The sequence below is a fragment of the Gossypium hirsutum genome, chromosome D03, assembly GCF_007990345.1.
Source record: "Gossypium hirsutum isolate 1008001.06 chromosome D03, Gossypium_hirsutum_v2.1, whole genome shotgun sequence".
Taxonomy (NCBI): Eukaryota; Viridiplantae; Streptophyta; class Magnoliopsida; order Malvales; family Malvaceae; genus Gossypium; species Gossypium hirsutum.
The window spans coordinates 44,859,260-44,876,887 of NC_053439.1; the positions used below are offsets into that span (position 1 = coordinate 44,859,260).

The window sequence follows — 17,628 nt, forward strand, 5'->3', positions numbered from 1 at the left end:
ATCACATCCCTTGCTGCAACTGATCCAAACATTTGGCGCTCTTGAGCTATTATGCATGGATTAGATAGCACCTATGTAGACAAAAAGTTTAAATAGCAAGAGTTATGTTCTAGTCTGTATAGATTAAAATTTAAAGTTCACATGGGTAAGGTTCTTGAGAGAGATATCAACTACCTTTGAAGGTTTTAAGAATCTATGTAAGAAGCTTATGAACAAGAAAAGTCAGCTCATTGAAAAGATAGTTTGAATCATAAGTAGCCATGATATGGAGTTCAAGAATAAAAATTTCTCTAACTTTTATGGCAATAAAGAGATTTAACATGAGTTTTCAACACCAAAGATTCCATAATGGATGGATTTGTTGAAAGAAAGAATAGTATAATCTAAGATATAGCTAGAATAATGATCAGTGGTAATAGAGTATCACATTAGTTTTGGGAAGAAGTTAGTAACATTGTTGTTCGTGTGATTAATAGGGTGTTGTTGAGGCTCAAGACCAAAATAATCCTATCCGAGATGCAAAGAGGAAGGAAGTAAAATATGATATCCTTCCATGTGTTTGGAAGCACTTTGTATATTCTTTAAGGTAGAACATATCGGGGAAATTTTGATACAAGCAGGATGAGGAGATTTTTCTCAGATACTCCACTAGGAGAATAGCCTACAAGTTTTTCAACAAGTGTATAAAAACAGTTAAAGAGGCCTTCAATGTCAATGTCAAACATGAACTTGTTATCTATCTACCTAGTGAATGTACAAATGGAGAACTTGTAAAGCATGAGGCATAACACGTTGCAACTAAATTAGTTTTTGAGTTACTTGAGACTAAGCATATAGTTGATCCTAAAAAATTGATGATTAGTAGAATGATGATATCTCTAAACCTTAACCATCATCAAGACTAAGGAAGAATCATTCTTTAGATGATGTGATAGTTGATGTTAAAGAAAGAGTTAGGATAAAAGGCAAGTTTAGGCCAAACTATTGAGATATGGTTAGATTGGCATGCTAAACATTCTCCATAAATCCTAAGATTGGTAGAGGTTATTAAAGATGAGAATTAGGTCCAATCCATACAAGAAAAGATTAACCAATTTGAAAGAAATGGTGTATGGAAACTTGTTTTAACACCTTATTATTGTAATGTAATTGAGACAAAGTGGATTTTTAAAGACAAAACTGATGAACTTGGAAACATCACCAGGAACAAGGTTAGGCTAGTGGCTTGTGCTTGTTAGAAAAATCTAGTTCAAAAATAGGTTTCTCGCACAATGAAAAATAAAAATTTTGAAAATTGAGCCATTTTGTGATATTTATAGCAATAAACCCTTTACCGAAATCGCACCTGTGTCTTCTGCTAGACGGATCCTTATCGTTCCTGGATTTGAACCAAACAACCTTCTCCTCTATTCTTATACCACAAAATGCTTCGAGTGTAGGCTCGAATTATTCGAATCAAACACAAAACCAGAAAGAGTTTTCTTTACTTTTAGTGTGAAAGCAAAATCTCTCTCAATAGAAACCAGCAAAATTGTTATTCCAAAAAATAGAATTAATACTTAGAGAATAAACTTTCACTATTTTCAGACCTACTGATGTCATCTATTTATAGGGAGAAAAGGTAAAACCCTTGTTGAATTGTAGCAATCAACTTAAATGGAAAAACGAACTCCTAGTTAGGGGAAAACAACCGTTAAAATCATGACGATTTTACTGTAAAAGAATCCATGAGAAAACATATTTAATACTTCCACATTCAACGGATTTACTATAACCAAATTATTTATTTCTATTTTTGAAAATCCTTTAATTCAAAAATCATAAATTCATTTCTAGGTCACTTTAATTTTCATTTTGGAGAAAACCAAATTCATTTCCAAATGTTTCCTTTTTCTCTATTTTTACCATCTCTGTCCATTTTTGTTCATTTTATTCAACATGCAATTCATTTTCGGTTTCAACGAGCTAATGGTGAGACTGATTGGACATATGTGATTAGGGCTTAAATGATTTATAATTAAGTTCTAACTTTTCGCCTATTAATTATAAACTCATTTAGTCATGAAGTTATTCCATTATAGTATCGTGATTGAGCTCTCCCCAATGGCATACCATTACGAAAGCAACTCGATCAGTGCTCATCCAATGACCTTGTCATAAGTGTGTTACCCTCATAGGATATCCTTAATCCCTTTGGGATATATTTATTCTCCCAATATGATCCTATTATATCTCTTGGTAATCATTATATATTCCTTTATGAAAATTCAATTACTATCAAATAGTAATCAAGTCATTCATCACAAAGGTGAACGACCCATGACCACGTTTACTCTTCATCAACCATGTAATGCCAATGAGAGGATATCATTTACCCATATTTCGGGCTATAAACTCCATTTTTGTGACTAACGCTACATACTGTAGAAGTCGTATACCCAATGCACCAGCTTTTGGTTCCTTATCTATTTGAACACAGGTTTTTACTTACATTAAAGTATACAAGTTAGGCATACATAGCTTGACATCCATTCATGATTTAGGTATGCCACACTATGAAAGTTACAAGTGAATAAATCCCTAAAAAGATTCATGATCTATTCTTCTTGGATCTAGTCCAATGTACTGTTATTCCAATTAGTCTCATTTATGTTTCTATCCTGTAGGATTCATCCACTCTGATTCCGAAGATAAGGCATCTCCCTAATTAGATCTAATAAATAGCATATTAGTCTTCCAATCAGTTTGATCATTTCTGATTAGACTAAGGAATAAGGCATCTCCCCAATTGGATATGATAAATAGCATATTAGTCCTCCAATCGGTTTGATCGTTTTCGATTAGACTAAGGACATATTTAGGTTCATCTACTAATATAATTTGTCTCTTTGTATTACGATCTGTCCACATAATACCACTTAGTATTAGTTTAAACATTAGACAATTAGTGAGCCAATTTTTACTTCTATTTTTGTTTGCATGCAAAAACCACATGAGGACAATTATAAGAAGTATATTAATGTAATCCAAGATCTGTTTTATTAACCAATTTGTTCAAAAAAATTACAAGTGTACATAAACGAAAATACTACACTTAGGGAACTAGATCCAATAGGGCTATACTCAGGTGGAAGGTATTAACTTTGATGAGACATTTTCACATCTAACAAGATTAGAGGCAATAGGACTCATATTTTCATTCGTAACTTATTTGAAGATCAAGTTCTTCCAAGTGGATGTAAAGAGTGCATGCTTGAATGGTTCCATCAATGAAGAGGTTTATGTAGAACATCCTAATGGTTTTGAAGAGCCCAAGCATCCTAAGCTCGTCTATAGACTTACCAATGCATTATATGGCTTAAAGCAAGCCCCAATGGCATGGTAGGAGAGACTCCCAAGGTTTTTTCTTAAGCAAGGGTACATGAAAAGAAACGTGGAGAAAACCTTGGTCATAAAGAAATAGAATGGTGCTATTATAGTAAGTCAAATTTATGTAGATAATAATATTTAGCTCAACTTCCAAGCAAGCTAAAGAAGGTTTGTGAAAATGATGCAATCTGAGTTGAAGATGAGCATAGTGAGGTAATTGTCTTATTTCTTAGGTTTTTAGATCATACAGCTCATTGAGGTAATTTTCTTATCACGGGAAAAATATGCACGTAATTTGGTGAAGAAGTTTAGGTTGGAAGGTTCACGATCAATTAAAACTCGTATATAAATTTCAAACAAACTATGCTCAAATGTAAAGGGAGTTGCAACTGGCCCTAGTAACTATCAAAGTATGATTGTCAGTTTACTTTTACTTAACTAATAGCATATTTTGACTTGTGCTTTAGTGTGGGAGTTGGTTTGAAGTATCGATCCAATCCTAAGGAATCATTGTGTATTCTTCTAGAATAGTATTATTCATTGTATCATAAATTTAGGGCATCACAACTGATGCTTCTTATTATTCTGCATTAAGAGAAAAATTGCTACTGATAATGTGGAAAATGCAAAAAATCTTGAAGAAAGTATTAAAGCATGGCAGGTAAGTCTGAAAAAGAGTAGATAAAATTGATCGTCTGTTAGTCGAACATCCCTCCTAGATCAAGATATACAACTTAATAAATTGATTGATGCTATTACCTAACAAAAATTATATGAAGTTTTATCTGAGGTTGATCCTTACGCTCATAGTTTGTTGAGGAAGTTGCTAAGCAAAATAACAAAGAGAACTCCTTGTTGGTAACAATAATAAACCTGAGGTAGTTGTTTCCTTAATTACAACTAGCTTTGCATCTTGTAAAAGAACCAAGGCATCTCTTACTAAAGAGACTGAGAAAGAATATTCTAATAAGAAGGAAGTTAAGAAAGTAAAGGAACTTTTCATTCCTCAAGTTCCAAAGAAGAAAATAGTAGAGAGAAAGAGAAAAGCCCTTGCAACAGTTGGTGATGATTCAAATAAAGAAGAAAATGTGCCACTAGTAGAGTTGGCTCTACTAGCTACAAAGAACCATCCTAAAAGGCCAAGTGCTCCTTCATTATCCAAGAAGAGAAATAAAAAAATTAATGTTCTCAAAATATTTGAGATCTTGAAAGAAGTTGTTAAAGCTACATAGGTTAAACCAGAATAAAAGAAGCCTAGACTCCTTAATAATACTAGTTCTAAAAGGATAAAAATCATGGGAAAAAAGATTTATAAATGAAATGAACATTTAGGAGAGTGATTTCTACAAGAATGGCATTGAAATATTTTTTTAGCATAATCAACTTCTTCTTCCTCTTTTGTTCCCTTTGTGAAGCAATATGTAAAGAATTTGGTCCTAGAGTTTTATGCCAACATCCATATATCAATTAGGGACAAGAAAAATGAGAATTACATGTTGTCTTATGTTATTGGACATTTATTTACTTTCAATCCTATTGTGATTAGCAATTTTTTCATCACCATGGTATAGATAATGAAAAATTCGTTGTTGAAAATGACTTTCTAACCTCCTAACCCCCTAAAAGGTTCAAACTACCTGGCCTAAGAAGCAAGAGTTTAAGATTTCTGAGCTTAATAGCCTATATATGATACATTGCAAACCATAACTATAAGGAACTAGCTACCAAACAAGCAAAGCATGGTGGTCAACAAGATAATGGTCACATTATTGTAAAAGGTAGTTTTGTTATACCATTTGATCTTAGTTTACTAGTACCCAATAAGATTGTAAAGCATGAAAAAACCAAGAACATCAGGCACATGCTACCTATACCCTTACTCATCTATCAAATCTTGCTCAAGCAAAAGAAGGATATAATGTAGGAGGATGAGGTTACTAAACCTTCAATGCCTAAGTTAAAGTAATCTCACAAGTGAAAAAGGGGAGAACATGCAACTACAAAAACTAATGTTGGAATGGATTCAAAGAATGGTGAGAATCTTAAATTAGTTTCCATCTTAATTAGTTACCATCTTAGTTGCACCCAGGTCAACATTTGAAGGGTTATGGAGTGGTGATAAGGCCAAACTTATGGAGCAACTAGATGTCGACTTGGATCTAGTATTGACAAGAAAATACAACACTTAAAGAGTCAATTAAAGCTCATTGGTGGGTAGGAGATTTGTATTCTTCGTTATAAGGCTAATTTTTTTGATCGAGATCTTTGAAGCCTTTTGTATTTTTGAGCAAAAAAGGAGGGAATGATAAGTTAAATGAAGTCAAGTTGGGGAGTTAAATGGATAATACATGCTAGGAGGAGAGTATGTCAAATTTTGGTGTTTTTTTATGATTTTTTATGATACTTATACTTTGGTTTTTGGATTTTATTTTCAGGTTGATTAGGCATGTATTTAAGTTCCCTCTGACTATTGTTATTTCTATGATAATATGTGTAACACCCCCAATTGGGGGAGTAAACTAGCGAACAATGGTGTTACCATAAGACTGAAAACATCACACAGTATTACAGCAAAGGTCATTCGCTCATTAAACCATGTAATATATAATAGCAAACAAGTTTTAGAATGCTGCTTGGCAAATTATGGTTGACACGGTAATACCAAAGGAAAAAATATATCAGTACGCCAAAACATACATAACATAAAAGTTTGAATTTTTGGCCAAGTGCCAATAACAGTAAGCTTATAAAAAATATTATACGAAAGTACAACAGGAATTCACTTTATACAAAGTTTAAACAAAAATAGGCTAAAACTACGAGCCACCCGGAGATATACATGTTACAAAATAGATAAATAAATGGCTTACAAATGAGTCCATTGTCTAGCCGAGTCTCTACAAAGAATTTGCAATGTTTTAAGATACTTGAAATGGGATAAAGGAAACTAGATAAGTTCAAAAAGAACTCGGTGAGTTTCGTAATAAACAATAACTATCCTTAGGAGGAATAAACCACTCTTATGCTGATGCACGTCGCAACTAAGTATAGCTTACTGGCGAATACTAACTCTATCTAAACACAATTCACAAACTAACTTAGTTTATGACTAAGTCTATGCATTGGCAAATACTATCCGCATCTAAGTACAATTGCAAGTAAGTATAGTTTACTATCAGTTATTAATACATTCAAGTGCAATTCACATGCGCTGTTTTTACAAACATTTATACACCCTTCCTTATGCTAACTTTGAATCTTTTCAACGCTCTGAAGAGCTAATATTCCATTTTCACTATATTGCTCCTTAGAGTCAGTAAGCCTCTACAAATCCTCCTTGTTAATTTGAACACATATGTGTTCCCCCGTAAAGCCGGGGTCATTCTCCAATCTCGATTTGCATTCACATGCCCTATCGAAGGCAAAATCTATATCATATCATATTCTCCATTTACTCCTCCCATCACATTACATTTCAACATACCTCTATTACCCCTTTTTTCCACCTTTTCGGATACTGCTTGTGCACCAAAGAAGGAGTGTCCATTTCAATTATCCATACATATTTATTTAGGTTTCGTATTTATAGTTTATTAACACAAGAATGCACTTGTAATTTCTAATATAGTACTAATTTTACTTAGAAGGACAACATTAATTTTAAGTTAGTTTATTATTTATCAAAAGCAAAAGTGGAATGAACTCACCAAAAACTTCTTGGAAAGCTTTATCTATTCAACGGGTTCTTTCTCCTTCTTACTAAGGCATTCTCATGCTTCTTTAGCTAAATATAATCAAACATTTCTATTAAATACATAAACAACCGTGACTGTTATTGCAACATGCAACAGTTTAATCAGAGGAAGGTTTCCTTCCTTCCAAAACTTCCAATGAAAACTTATATATATATAACTTCTACCACTCTTACATTTCCTAATACTCGAATTAAAGGAGGACTTAAGAAATTACTAGTGATTGGCTCTAAAACTACTTTCTAAACAGGCTATGATCTCAGGTTCTTCTTCTAAGCAACAAAGAACACTTCAAATTTTCTTCAAAAAGAATAAAGAAAACTCGGTAAAGGAAAATTAAAGTCTTTCCTCTTTTATTTCTCTATTTAAATATAAGATTAAGCTTTTCCCACTCTAAACATCACATTACATGCATACACGATTCCACTAATTAAACACAACCATCGAGACTCTCCAGGTGTCATGCACAGTGACACATTCCTTTCCTAAGGTTTGACACGTAATTGGTATGTGTCTCACATACCACAGTTAATAACTGAATAATTAACTTCACAACAATTGAACTCGCCATTGGCATGTTCTCGCACGAGTAAACTTGCCAAACTGCAAGAGCTCGCAAAATGTGAAATAGGAGTCTATAAGATGGTGAAACACAACGAAACGGTTCGCTAGAGGGTGCGTCAAAATAAAATCAGTTTAATTTCGCTAACTAGATGGGCTCTCATATAAAATCTTACTAAAATCACTTGATCAACCATCCAAAGTACAAATTCAAAAATTTGGGGTGTGACACTATGTATTTGAGTATTAATTTTATATGTTTTCTTTACATTAATGATTGATTACATAGTTATGTTTCATAGTTAAAAGAATGGATTAAAGGGGAATGTTGAGTTGAAGAGCATAATTACCTTGCTTGAGTGTCTGATGTGTTTTTTTTTTATATAAAAAAATTTATAAAGAGAGATGTTCTACACTATCCAAATGCAATTCTAATTGCAACTCAACTTGCATTTAGCATATCATGTAACTTGTCATATTTGGTTAGCATTTTTTGACTAAAAAACTCTGGACATTTTCAATGCATACATTTGGAGGATTTTTAACAGTAGATTATTAAGTTAAGACTTGAAGAAAATTAAGTCAAGCAAGGATTCTATGAAGACTTTCAATATGAGTGAGTTTACTTATTTCAAAAGATTTGTTTTCCTAATAAGACTAATCATAAAAGATATTTGTTCTTTGTTTCCAAATAGAAGACATGCTTGAACTAAATGGAAGGAAGTTAAAGTTCACGTTGACAGAAGAGTCAATACATGTCTATTTGAAGAAGGTTTGTTTATTATTCAAGTACGAGATTAAGAGCACGTATCTTATTCATTGTGAGGAACTTATTTTAGTGCAAATTTGTTGTAAACAAATTGCTCTTATTGTTCAATTTGGTACTAAGCTTTCAAGGGAAAGGTTTTAGTGGAGAGAGTGATGCAGTTAATGTATGAGGTTGCAACTTGGTGAGTTGAACTTAAATCATGTCTTCTTCTAAAGATTGATAATGAGTTACTTTCTAGGTAAGGCTCCGCAAATATAAAAAGTTTCTGAAATGTGTAACCAAGTTTTGTGTATCTCATTTTTACTTTGTTAGCTAATCAGTCCATTTACATTTAAACGGGGAACTAAAACTCTCAATTATTAATTGGCACCACTAAAGGTTGATTAACATTTCACTTATATTATTTATTATTATGAATTAAATTAGCAATGATATTCCTTCCAATACATTAAAAATATGTATTAAGTCCCATCATATAATCCAAGAGCCTAAAGAAATTAAAAGCCGAACGTAATCAATCTGGCTTTTGATAGCAGAAGCCAACAAAAAAGAGGGTATATTAATTTAGGTTAACAGCTAAGCCAAAAACACTTAACTTTGTCCCTTAACAACTAATCATGCTTTTGTCCTAGTGGTCTCCTAATTATGGTACCTCCATATGTTTTAATATCAATTAATCCTTCTTGTTTAAGTTTTGGTTAACTTTTGATCTGGCTCTATGGCTTGTTCCTCAAGGACAGGAGCATATGCTTCAACAATGAAATCAATGTTGTTTTTTCTCAAACGTTAAAACGTCCTTGGCCTCGGATTCTTGTTTTCTCAATGTTTTTACCAACCCTAACCTTTGGTACAGAATCTGCTTTTTCATCTTTACCATTAATTTCGATAACAGTTGGGGTTTTCTAAATTGTAATATATATTTAAAGGTTATGAAATTTAATCCATATTTAAAATACTACTATGATTATAAAGTGCTTTTCCACGTTACTAAAACCATTAAATCTTTTTTTTTTATTTAATCATAAATTATTACCTAAACTATACCACTTTCCAAGCTAAGAAATTTGAATTGGAGAGTCGATTTTGTTAAAAATGCATAATATTCCTCAACTTCACTGATAAACTTTCTTTTAAAATATATCTAAATCTTAAACATATAAAGGTGTTCACAAAGCCAACATACAACTCGTAATTTTCTTTCACAAAAATAAAAATAACTTAAGTGTTTTTTAGTGTCATGAGAATGCAATATATCAATTTTTCAAACATAAGATTCACTATAACCACACTAGCAGCAACAATTTCTAAATAAAAATGATAAATTTTTAATCCATGTTTAAGAAATTCAAGATTATAAATACAATCAATCCTAATTTCTTCAAAGATTTGTATGAATCAAGATGTTAGGAATCTCAAACAAAATCAATATCCCAAAATCATTCAATAAATAAAAACAAAATCTTGCATAAAAATTTAATTTATCACTAGAAAAGTTACAATCTTAATTTTCTAAAGATTAATAAATAAAAGTTGAAAAGAAAAGAGTTGTTACCAAATTAGGGAGACCCACTTGAAAATATTGAAAGGTTGAACACTTGTCTCTTAAAAAGTCTAGAAAGAGAGATTAAAAGAATTAGAAATTTTTAGATTTTAATGAGCGGACAGAAATTCATTTAATTTTATATAAAATCGTTTGTTTTATAAAAGTTTTGGCAAGCCTTTTCATTTTTCTTTTTGGTGATCATTTTTTTTTATGAAATCATTTTCAAATATATTGAATATTTTGTGACCTCAATGCACGAATTATATAATTTTAAACAAAATTATAAGTAATATTTTTCCTATTATTTCTTTGTGGGGTCAATTGACCCGACAATACTCTATGTGGCTAGGCCATTGCATTCTCTAAGTTTGGCCTTACAACTTTTTATTCTTACAGGTAGGATTTAAACCATTCTTTCATCACTCATTTTACATCAAAATGAACCAATTTTATTTATTTTTAATTTATTTTGACTTTTTTTATACATATGTTTGGTCGAGTCTGACAGATCGACCAAACTAAGAAAAGGTAGTCTGATCGGCTCTTAAGTTCTAACACGATATTTGTAAGTAAATTCAAGCAGTGCCAACTGCTTCAGACACTGGAGATGAATAAAGCACAATGAACACTCAACATGTTTACACAATTCAGTTTCCCTATGTCTACAAGGCCTTAATATTAGTGTACCTTAATATTAGTTGAAGGTTAGGTAATCAGTGAATCAATATTTGCTTATATATTTTGTTTTTCATGTAAAAATCATAAAGGATAAATACACAAAAAATAATAATTTGAACATTAAAACTTTATTATCCAATATGTTCGAAAAATTACAAACATTAACAACAAAATAACTACACTAAAAGCACCATATTCTAACAAACAAAACGCTAGTAAGCTTCTTGGTTCTTTTTCCAATGAATTCTACGCTACGTGTATGTTTATATATACACTCAATTTACTTGGGTGAAAAATCAACCCGATAAATAACACTAAATTTATCTACAGTATGAATTGTGTTAGCAGAATATGTGAGGATTTTTTTAGACCGGAGCAAGAATAGTATTAGCCAATTGATCTCTCGAACGCTAACAGATAGGCCATGGAAAGAATGGCCTGGAAATGTGCTCTGCAAGGCAACAAAAATTGCATGCATTATAGCACTAGATTGAGCAGGGAAGTTCATTTCCAAGAAAAATAATTCCTAGTAAGCTCTACCTCCATGACCGAGTTTGAGTGACCCTACCATGAGGCCAAACCCATAATGGCAGACAAATAATGCAATCATTCAAACTGACCAACAAACCGTAATGGTCAAGTTCCCCACCATTTTTTATGAACTGCAACCACCAACTCTGTATTTCTACTTCTATTTGTGTGAACAAAAGGAAGATGATGGTTTGCAAGGACCCACAGACCACAGGCACCTCACCTCCATTATAGATGATAAGATCTCAAATGTCTTCTCTTAACCCGACTTGTGTAATCCTTTTCGGGGCAGGCAGAAAAATATTTCGAGTAACAAATCAACCAAACATAAAATCATCTTGGATATTCAGATAAACCAACCTTAGTCACTCATTCCAAAAAAGATCTTATTGCAACCATAGAACAATAGCCACTTGGTGTGAACAAATTCAATTGCAGACCACCAACAGAAAACCTCTGGTTCTTTACAGTCAATTTGAACTGTGCATGCCTATCAAGCATGTAGTCGTGAGCAAGCCATGACAATTTGATGCTTTCAGATCTCGAGATAACTTGTCAAACCTATCCAAGCTTAACAAAGTTTATCAGCCCCAATGTGGGCAACATTTCTCTCTGATGCCTATACTGAGCCACTAGTATTTTCACACTGGTACTGGTAAGCCATAATTGAGGAATGATCTAATTCTTCCATCCATACCTGCTGTTACTATAACAAGACCCCATGCATGAGATTCAAATGTACTCTGGCAAGAAGTTTTTAGAAACTTGTATTGGGATTTATGCATGGAAGATGACACAGTTAAAGGGCTGGATGGAGGAAGTCTTTCCTCTGGCCAAGTCGCAGATTCTTTGGGAAAGGACTCCAAAAAGTATTCATGGCTCAAAGAGAAATGTGAAGGTGAGGACAATGGAAGGTTATCAGATAAATTCTCATTCAGTACTTCAAATTGCCTTCCATTTTCAGCATTACCACATTTCATACCACACCATGGGATTGCAATGGATGCATTAGCAAAGAAACGCTCAAAAGATCTTATATCTTTAGCATTTGAGTGAGTACATTCATCCTGATCAACACAATTCCATATATATACATTTGCATCCTCACAGGCTGAAACAATATGCTTCCCATCAGGAGTTAATGATGTGAACGCCTGGTTTACATTGTTACATGCTCCTGCAGGGTGGGAAAGAGAGCATAAATTAGTAGCAGAATAATAAGAGTGAGGAACAAGAACGGTTTTTAGATTCAAAGTTTAATAAATGTAAGAAACTGATGTGTACAGTTCCAGGTTTAATGAGTTGGAATAAACCATTATTATATGATTAAAAGTTTAGCGAACGAGAGGACCATACCCTTGTATTTGCAGATCACATTGAGTCCTTGAAGAATTCTGACTTGAGAATCAGCACAAGTAACCATTACTTTACTTGAATCTTGTGGCAAAAACTGCAAAGCATAATATATAATGAGCAAAAACTGCACATCTCAGCCATTAAGACAAACCTATAGCAACCAAAAGCAAGGATAAGGGTAACTACCTGCAAGCCAGTTATCCTTTTGCAAGGTGACCTCTTTTTCCCATTTAAGTATATATGCGCATCTAGTTGCAAATGACTATCTGAATAAAGCAACAAAAAAGGATTTTGAGAATCCACCCTACTAAAAATGCAGCTTCATAATAGACATGTTTCTAAAACCTATGCCAACCATGAAAAATCTTACCTACAACATTTTTCAAGAAACAAACTAAAAGTGCTCCTCTTAATAACAGTAATCTTCAATTATCTTATCAATTGTGTATATCATTTATAATACTGATAAATAGCAATAGGCCATTCACATGAATATTTATGAATTCCTTTCAGTGTGAGCATACCTGTCGCATTGTAGAACCGGCAGCTACCTGTCATTGAGCCAACAACTCCTCCCTACATAAATGGACAAAAGAACTTTTAACAGATTTAGAACTTCTCGGCTGTGTGATGTAGCCCCCTAGAAGATAAAGGAGCAAGAAAATCACCAAACCTGTCCATCTGGACGATAACACACTGCAGTTACTATATCTCTTACATCACTCCAATCAACAACCTGACAGCTAGAAATTGCCCAAATACGCACTTTTCCATCTATTGAACCGCTAATGAAGTAATTATCATCGACAGGGTTAAACTGAACACATGTTACTGCATCATATAATGAGAAGTTATCAGGAGCTAGAACAAAATCATGCCCAAAAATACAACAAAGCATACTAATAATTCAATTAGATAATTACATGTTAAATAATGCACGCACATAGACACAGAGAGAATCAGCCAGAAGCGCACCATAATTACTATGAGAAAACACTCTTAGGCAATGGTCACAACCAACTTGCCACATTCGAACAGTTTTATCAACAGAGGAAGACAGCAGAAACTGCAACATGAACACACGAGTGAGACATATTCATAGAGAATGCTAGTTAGATGAAAGTTATTTGGTGATTATTATGAAAAACATGTATATATATATATGTTGACTCACATTTTTCTTTGACCATGAGAGATCCAGGATATCACCATCATGCCCGTGGAACTCGTGTAACGGTTTCTCCAATATCCGGAAAACTTTGGGAGGGAAGATAACACATGCTGAATCAGAAGTTTTTCTCAAGCTCCTTAAATTACCTGCTTTTTCCTTATCTACAAAGTGGGGTTTCAATTCAGAATGGTGATTCACCATGAAGTATATGCAGGAAGGATCTATTTCAGGAATGTCAAGGTCATTGCATCTCTGATCTTCAACCACTTGCCACACTCTCACAACACCATCTTCACCAGCACTTGCTAGGTACTGCCCATCAGGACTGAACTTCATAGTCAAAATTGGACCTTCATGGGCCTGGATATCTTGTCCCTTATAGAGTGCAGAAAGTTCCTTTGTTTTCTTTCTGGTTTGGTGGACCTTCACTCTCTGAACCTTGGTCTTCAAAATCGAATCGTCTACATCGGGTCTCAACCTATCATCTTCAACTTGTGTATCCACCATACATGACATTGAACGCAATCTACTCAACCACCTGTTCTTAACTCTCTTTGCTATTCTCTCTAATTTATTTTGCTTCTCCCTAAATTGCAGAAATGAGGGTGATGCCACGAGAGGGCTCTTCAATTTCTTGTCTGTAACCAATTGTAATTCATTCATTTCAAAACCTTCACTCGCCTTTTCGTCGACATTGCATGAAGCACCCTCACCCTTATTTCCTTCTCTGTACGCAAAATCATCTCGCGAACCCAACTCCTCATATGATTCAAAATTCTCATTAGACCAACAAGACATGGAAGACCGACTAGAAGAGAACTCTTCAAAGCCAGATGTTCTCAAAACAGCTTCACTGGTTTCCATAACCCTAACAAATTCTCCTTCCAAACACAGTCTATCTACTGAATTCTCTTGAGAAACTCCATCTAAACTCAATCCCATCGAATCCAAGAATTTACGACTCAATCCCATCGAATCCAAGAATTTACGACGCCGTTCCTCAACACTCCGTGGGCTATGAATCCATACATCATATTGGAAGCTACTCTCCGACCAATTATGAAAACTGGAATCTGAGTGATGAATCTCTATGTCATTACAGTTTAAACCAGGCATTGTTGCAATGTGCTCATGTGCATCAAAAAAGGAACATTCTTCACCTTCTTTTAAGCTATCCATTATTCTTTGAGTTCAACCCATGAAACTCTCTCCTCAAACACTTTTTTCAGGCCCTAGGCAACGTGGCAGATTCTAGATTCCATCTGCACAAGCTACCCCAGAAGAAAAAAAAAACAAGAAACACAAAACACAAGATCAGTTCACAGAAACAAAGACTAAATAAATAAAACAAAGAAATGCCCACGAGATCCAACATGGATCCCAATCCGAACCCATTGAACCTGGTCCTTTCTAATGCATCCCAAAAAAAAATCACATCTTTAATATAGATATGAGAGTTTTTTAGCGAAAAAAAAAACCCAATATTTTGCAACAAATCAAGGGGACAAACTAGTTTTCAGCACACAAAGATCACACCCACACTGACACAAAATTGAAGATCTTATGATTACACTTGAAGAATGTTATAAACTAAGGGAGAAAAAAAAACAGTAAGAAAATATCATTATCCAGTGAACCAGTGGTGGATTAAGCAAAGCAAAGATATTGGTCTATAATAATGAAGGAATACAGAATTGACTTACATGGGGATGGAGCTGGTTTTCTATGAGATTTCTTTGAAACTAAAGGTGACATAGATCGAAGCATCCATTAAAAACGTTTTTGGAGCATTTTGAACTCTCTCTCTCTCTCTCTCTCTCTCTCTCTCCCTTGGGGAGGCAAAGTGAATACCGGACAAAAAGTTGAATATAAACTAGTACGAAACAATATTATTATGATGGTGTTTTTGTTGTTTCATATTTATATATAATTTTTAAATAAAAAAACTAAAAACCATGTATTCAAGAATCAAATCTATACAAGTTATTTATCACTCTCTTAAATGTTTCACTTTCACCTTATAGTAAGATGTAAAGAAGGTAAAAGGAAACATCATTTATTTCACATCTCATTGTAAAACCATCTTAGTAAACTGATAAAAAACCAACGAAAGAAAACCAATTAGAGTAGATTGTGCTCAGCATTAATAAATTCCTCATTCCTTTGATTAACAAATCTTACGTATTAATTAAATCACAGTGGAATTAAAAATTACATATTAATTAAATGATAGTGAAAGAAAATGACCCATTCATTTTCATTTGGAAATTTAAAATAAAAATTTGCATTTTAGGCACTTTTTTATTATTATCCACAGTTAATTCATATTTATTTTAGTCACCTAAAAGTAAATTTTCATTTTGATTACTCTTTTTTAATTTCTTTTATTTTTTTTCTTTTGTAGATCTAATTTTAGTTCTTCCTAATAAATCAGAAAAACTTTTTACAAGAAATTGTTTAGGTTTTTATAGGGAAAAAAAACTTGATTTTTTACTTGGAAAATTTATTGTATCTTTTAATTTTCTTTATTTTTTTTCTCTTTTTTAGAATTCATTTTATTTTTTCAGTAAAAGGGAAAACCTAAAGTTTTACCAAGAAAACCATTTTATCTTTTAAATTTCTTTTATTTCTATTTTTAAAAATTAATGGGAAAACTTGGGTTTTGGGAATTATATAAAATCTTAAAAGAAAAAAACTTGAGTTTTTAGAAGCAAACAAAAATATAAATTTTTATTTTTATACCCAAAATAAAAATTTATAAAAGTTGGGTAACTACGTACCCGAGACAGATATAAATTTATCATTAAAAAATGTGAAGAACATGAAAAAAAAAAGAAAAGAATGGTGCACAAATTTTATTGTTAAAATTGAAATATATCATTTTAAATAGAGTAATTAATTTAAAGTTAAAATATGAAGAAACTTGAGATTTAGTCTCTTAAAAAAGAAATCACAAAATGAGTCCTCCTATATTATTTACTGACCGGAATACCTCTCCGTCAGCTCACAGATTACTCTGCTTGTATCGTTTTCATCTTCCAAATCTAAAACCCAAATGTCCCATAACTCGGTTTCATTTCAATAATTGATATTTTAAAAAAAAAAAACTGTAGTGCTTCCATCAGATCAAATCGAAAACCATAAAAAATCCAAACCAACAATATTTAATTCTAAAATAGAGAATTTAAACCCAAACTTTAAAGATAAAAAAAAAGGCAAATAAGTTATGGATTTCTTACTCTTCGAAGTCGGTTGATGATAGTTTCGCGTGGCAGCCATTGTTGATGAACACATCTCCAAACGTCATTGATCATAGCAGGGAGCAATATTTGTGTGGGATTGGCATGGGTGTTGGAGAGAGAGGATTGATTACTCTTCTTTCTTCTGGTTTATATTTAGAATTCTAGTTGTTTTATATTTGATGAAAAGAAAAAGATAGGGAGGCATGTCAGAATCTAAAACCCCATCGCCTTCTTTTCATATAATACTGTATATAGATTTAAATAAAAACTATTAAAATTAATAAAACAATATTATGGGAACCGTAAGGGTAAAACAGGAAACAGGATTTTTCTTTCATATTAGACCGAGAAACGTGATTTAAAAGGGTGTGTTCGTGTATTAATTTTACAAAATTGTTTTAATTTGTCTTACTAACTACTGAATACAATCAATGTTTTCTGAATAGGAAAACAGTTATTAAATATACTTTTTTTTATTTAATAATTAAACTATTCAAATCCCTTTTTTCAATCACGGATGACATTATCATTTATTTCTCGAATAAATTATATGAATGATTACTCAATTATGTAAATATTTTTGTTCAAATCATTCAACTTCTTTTTTTTGTTTAGTTACTAAAGTTTTTCAAATTAGATTATTTAGTCATCGTGTC

The 17,628-nt window shown here is 32.6% G+C and overlaps 1 protein-coding gene across 4 annotated transcripts; it reads right to left on the reverse strand.

The window, feature by feature from the left end:
- Positions 1-10,781: 10,781 nt before the first annotated feature.
- Positions 10,782-17,225, reverse strand: LOC121215517 (WD repeat-containing protein 44). Of its 4 annotated transcripts, none has more exons than XM_041090228.1 (9): positions 16,970-17,200; positions 14,891-15,001; positions 13,734-14,803; positions 13,535-13,625; positions 13,233-13,390; positions 13,084-13,135; positions 12,746-12,825; positions 12,560-12,653; positions 10,782-12,380 (listed from the first exon to the last, which is right to left on the reverse strand). In XM_041090228.1, exons 2-9 carry the CDS (start codon positions 14,907-14,909, stop codon positions 11,845-11,847), a joined length of 2,100 nt encoding a protein of 699 aa, XP_040946162.1. In that variant the 5' UTR covers positions 14,910-15,001; positions 16,970-17,200; the 3' UTR covers positions 10,782-11,844. The 4 variants fall into 4 exon arrangements, with proteins under 4 accessions (XP_040946162.1, XP_040946161.1, XP_040946160.1 ...); XM_041090227.1 differs by lacking the exon at positions 16,970-17,200 and adding an exon at positions 15,434-15,604; XM_041090226.1 differs by having other exon boundaries at positions 13,734-15,001; positions 16,970-17,225.
- Positions 17,226-17,628: the final 403 nt, after the last annotated feature.

What these genes read in the sequence shown, in the direction of transcription:
- LOC121215517 (XM_041090226.1), bottom strand. Translation starts at nt 14,909, where the DNA reads ATGGATAGCTTAAAAGAAGGTGAAGAATGTTCCTTTTTTGATGCACAT. An exon ending in GTTATCGTCCAGATGGACAG is followed by an intron (nt 13,136 to 13,232) that starts GTTTGGTGATTT and finishes CCATTTATGTAG; the next exon opens with GGAGGAGTTGTTGGCTCAAT. An exon ending in CCGGTTCTACAATGCGACAG is followed by an intron (nt 12,826 to 13,083) that starts GTATGCTCACAC and finishes TGCTTTATTCAG; the next exon opens with ATAGTCATTTGCAACTAGAT.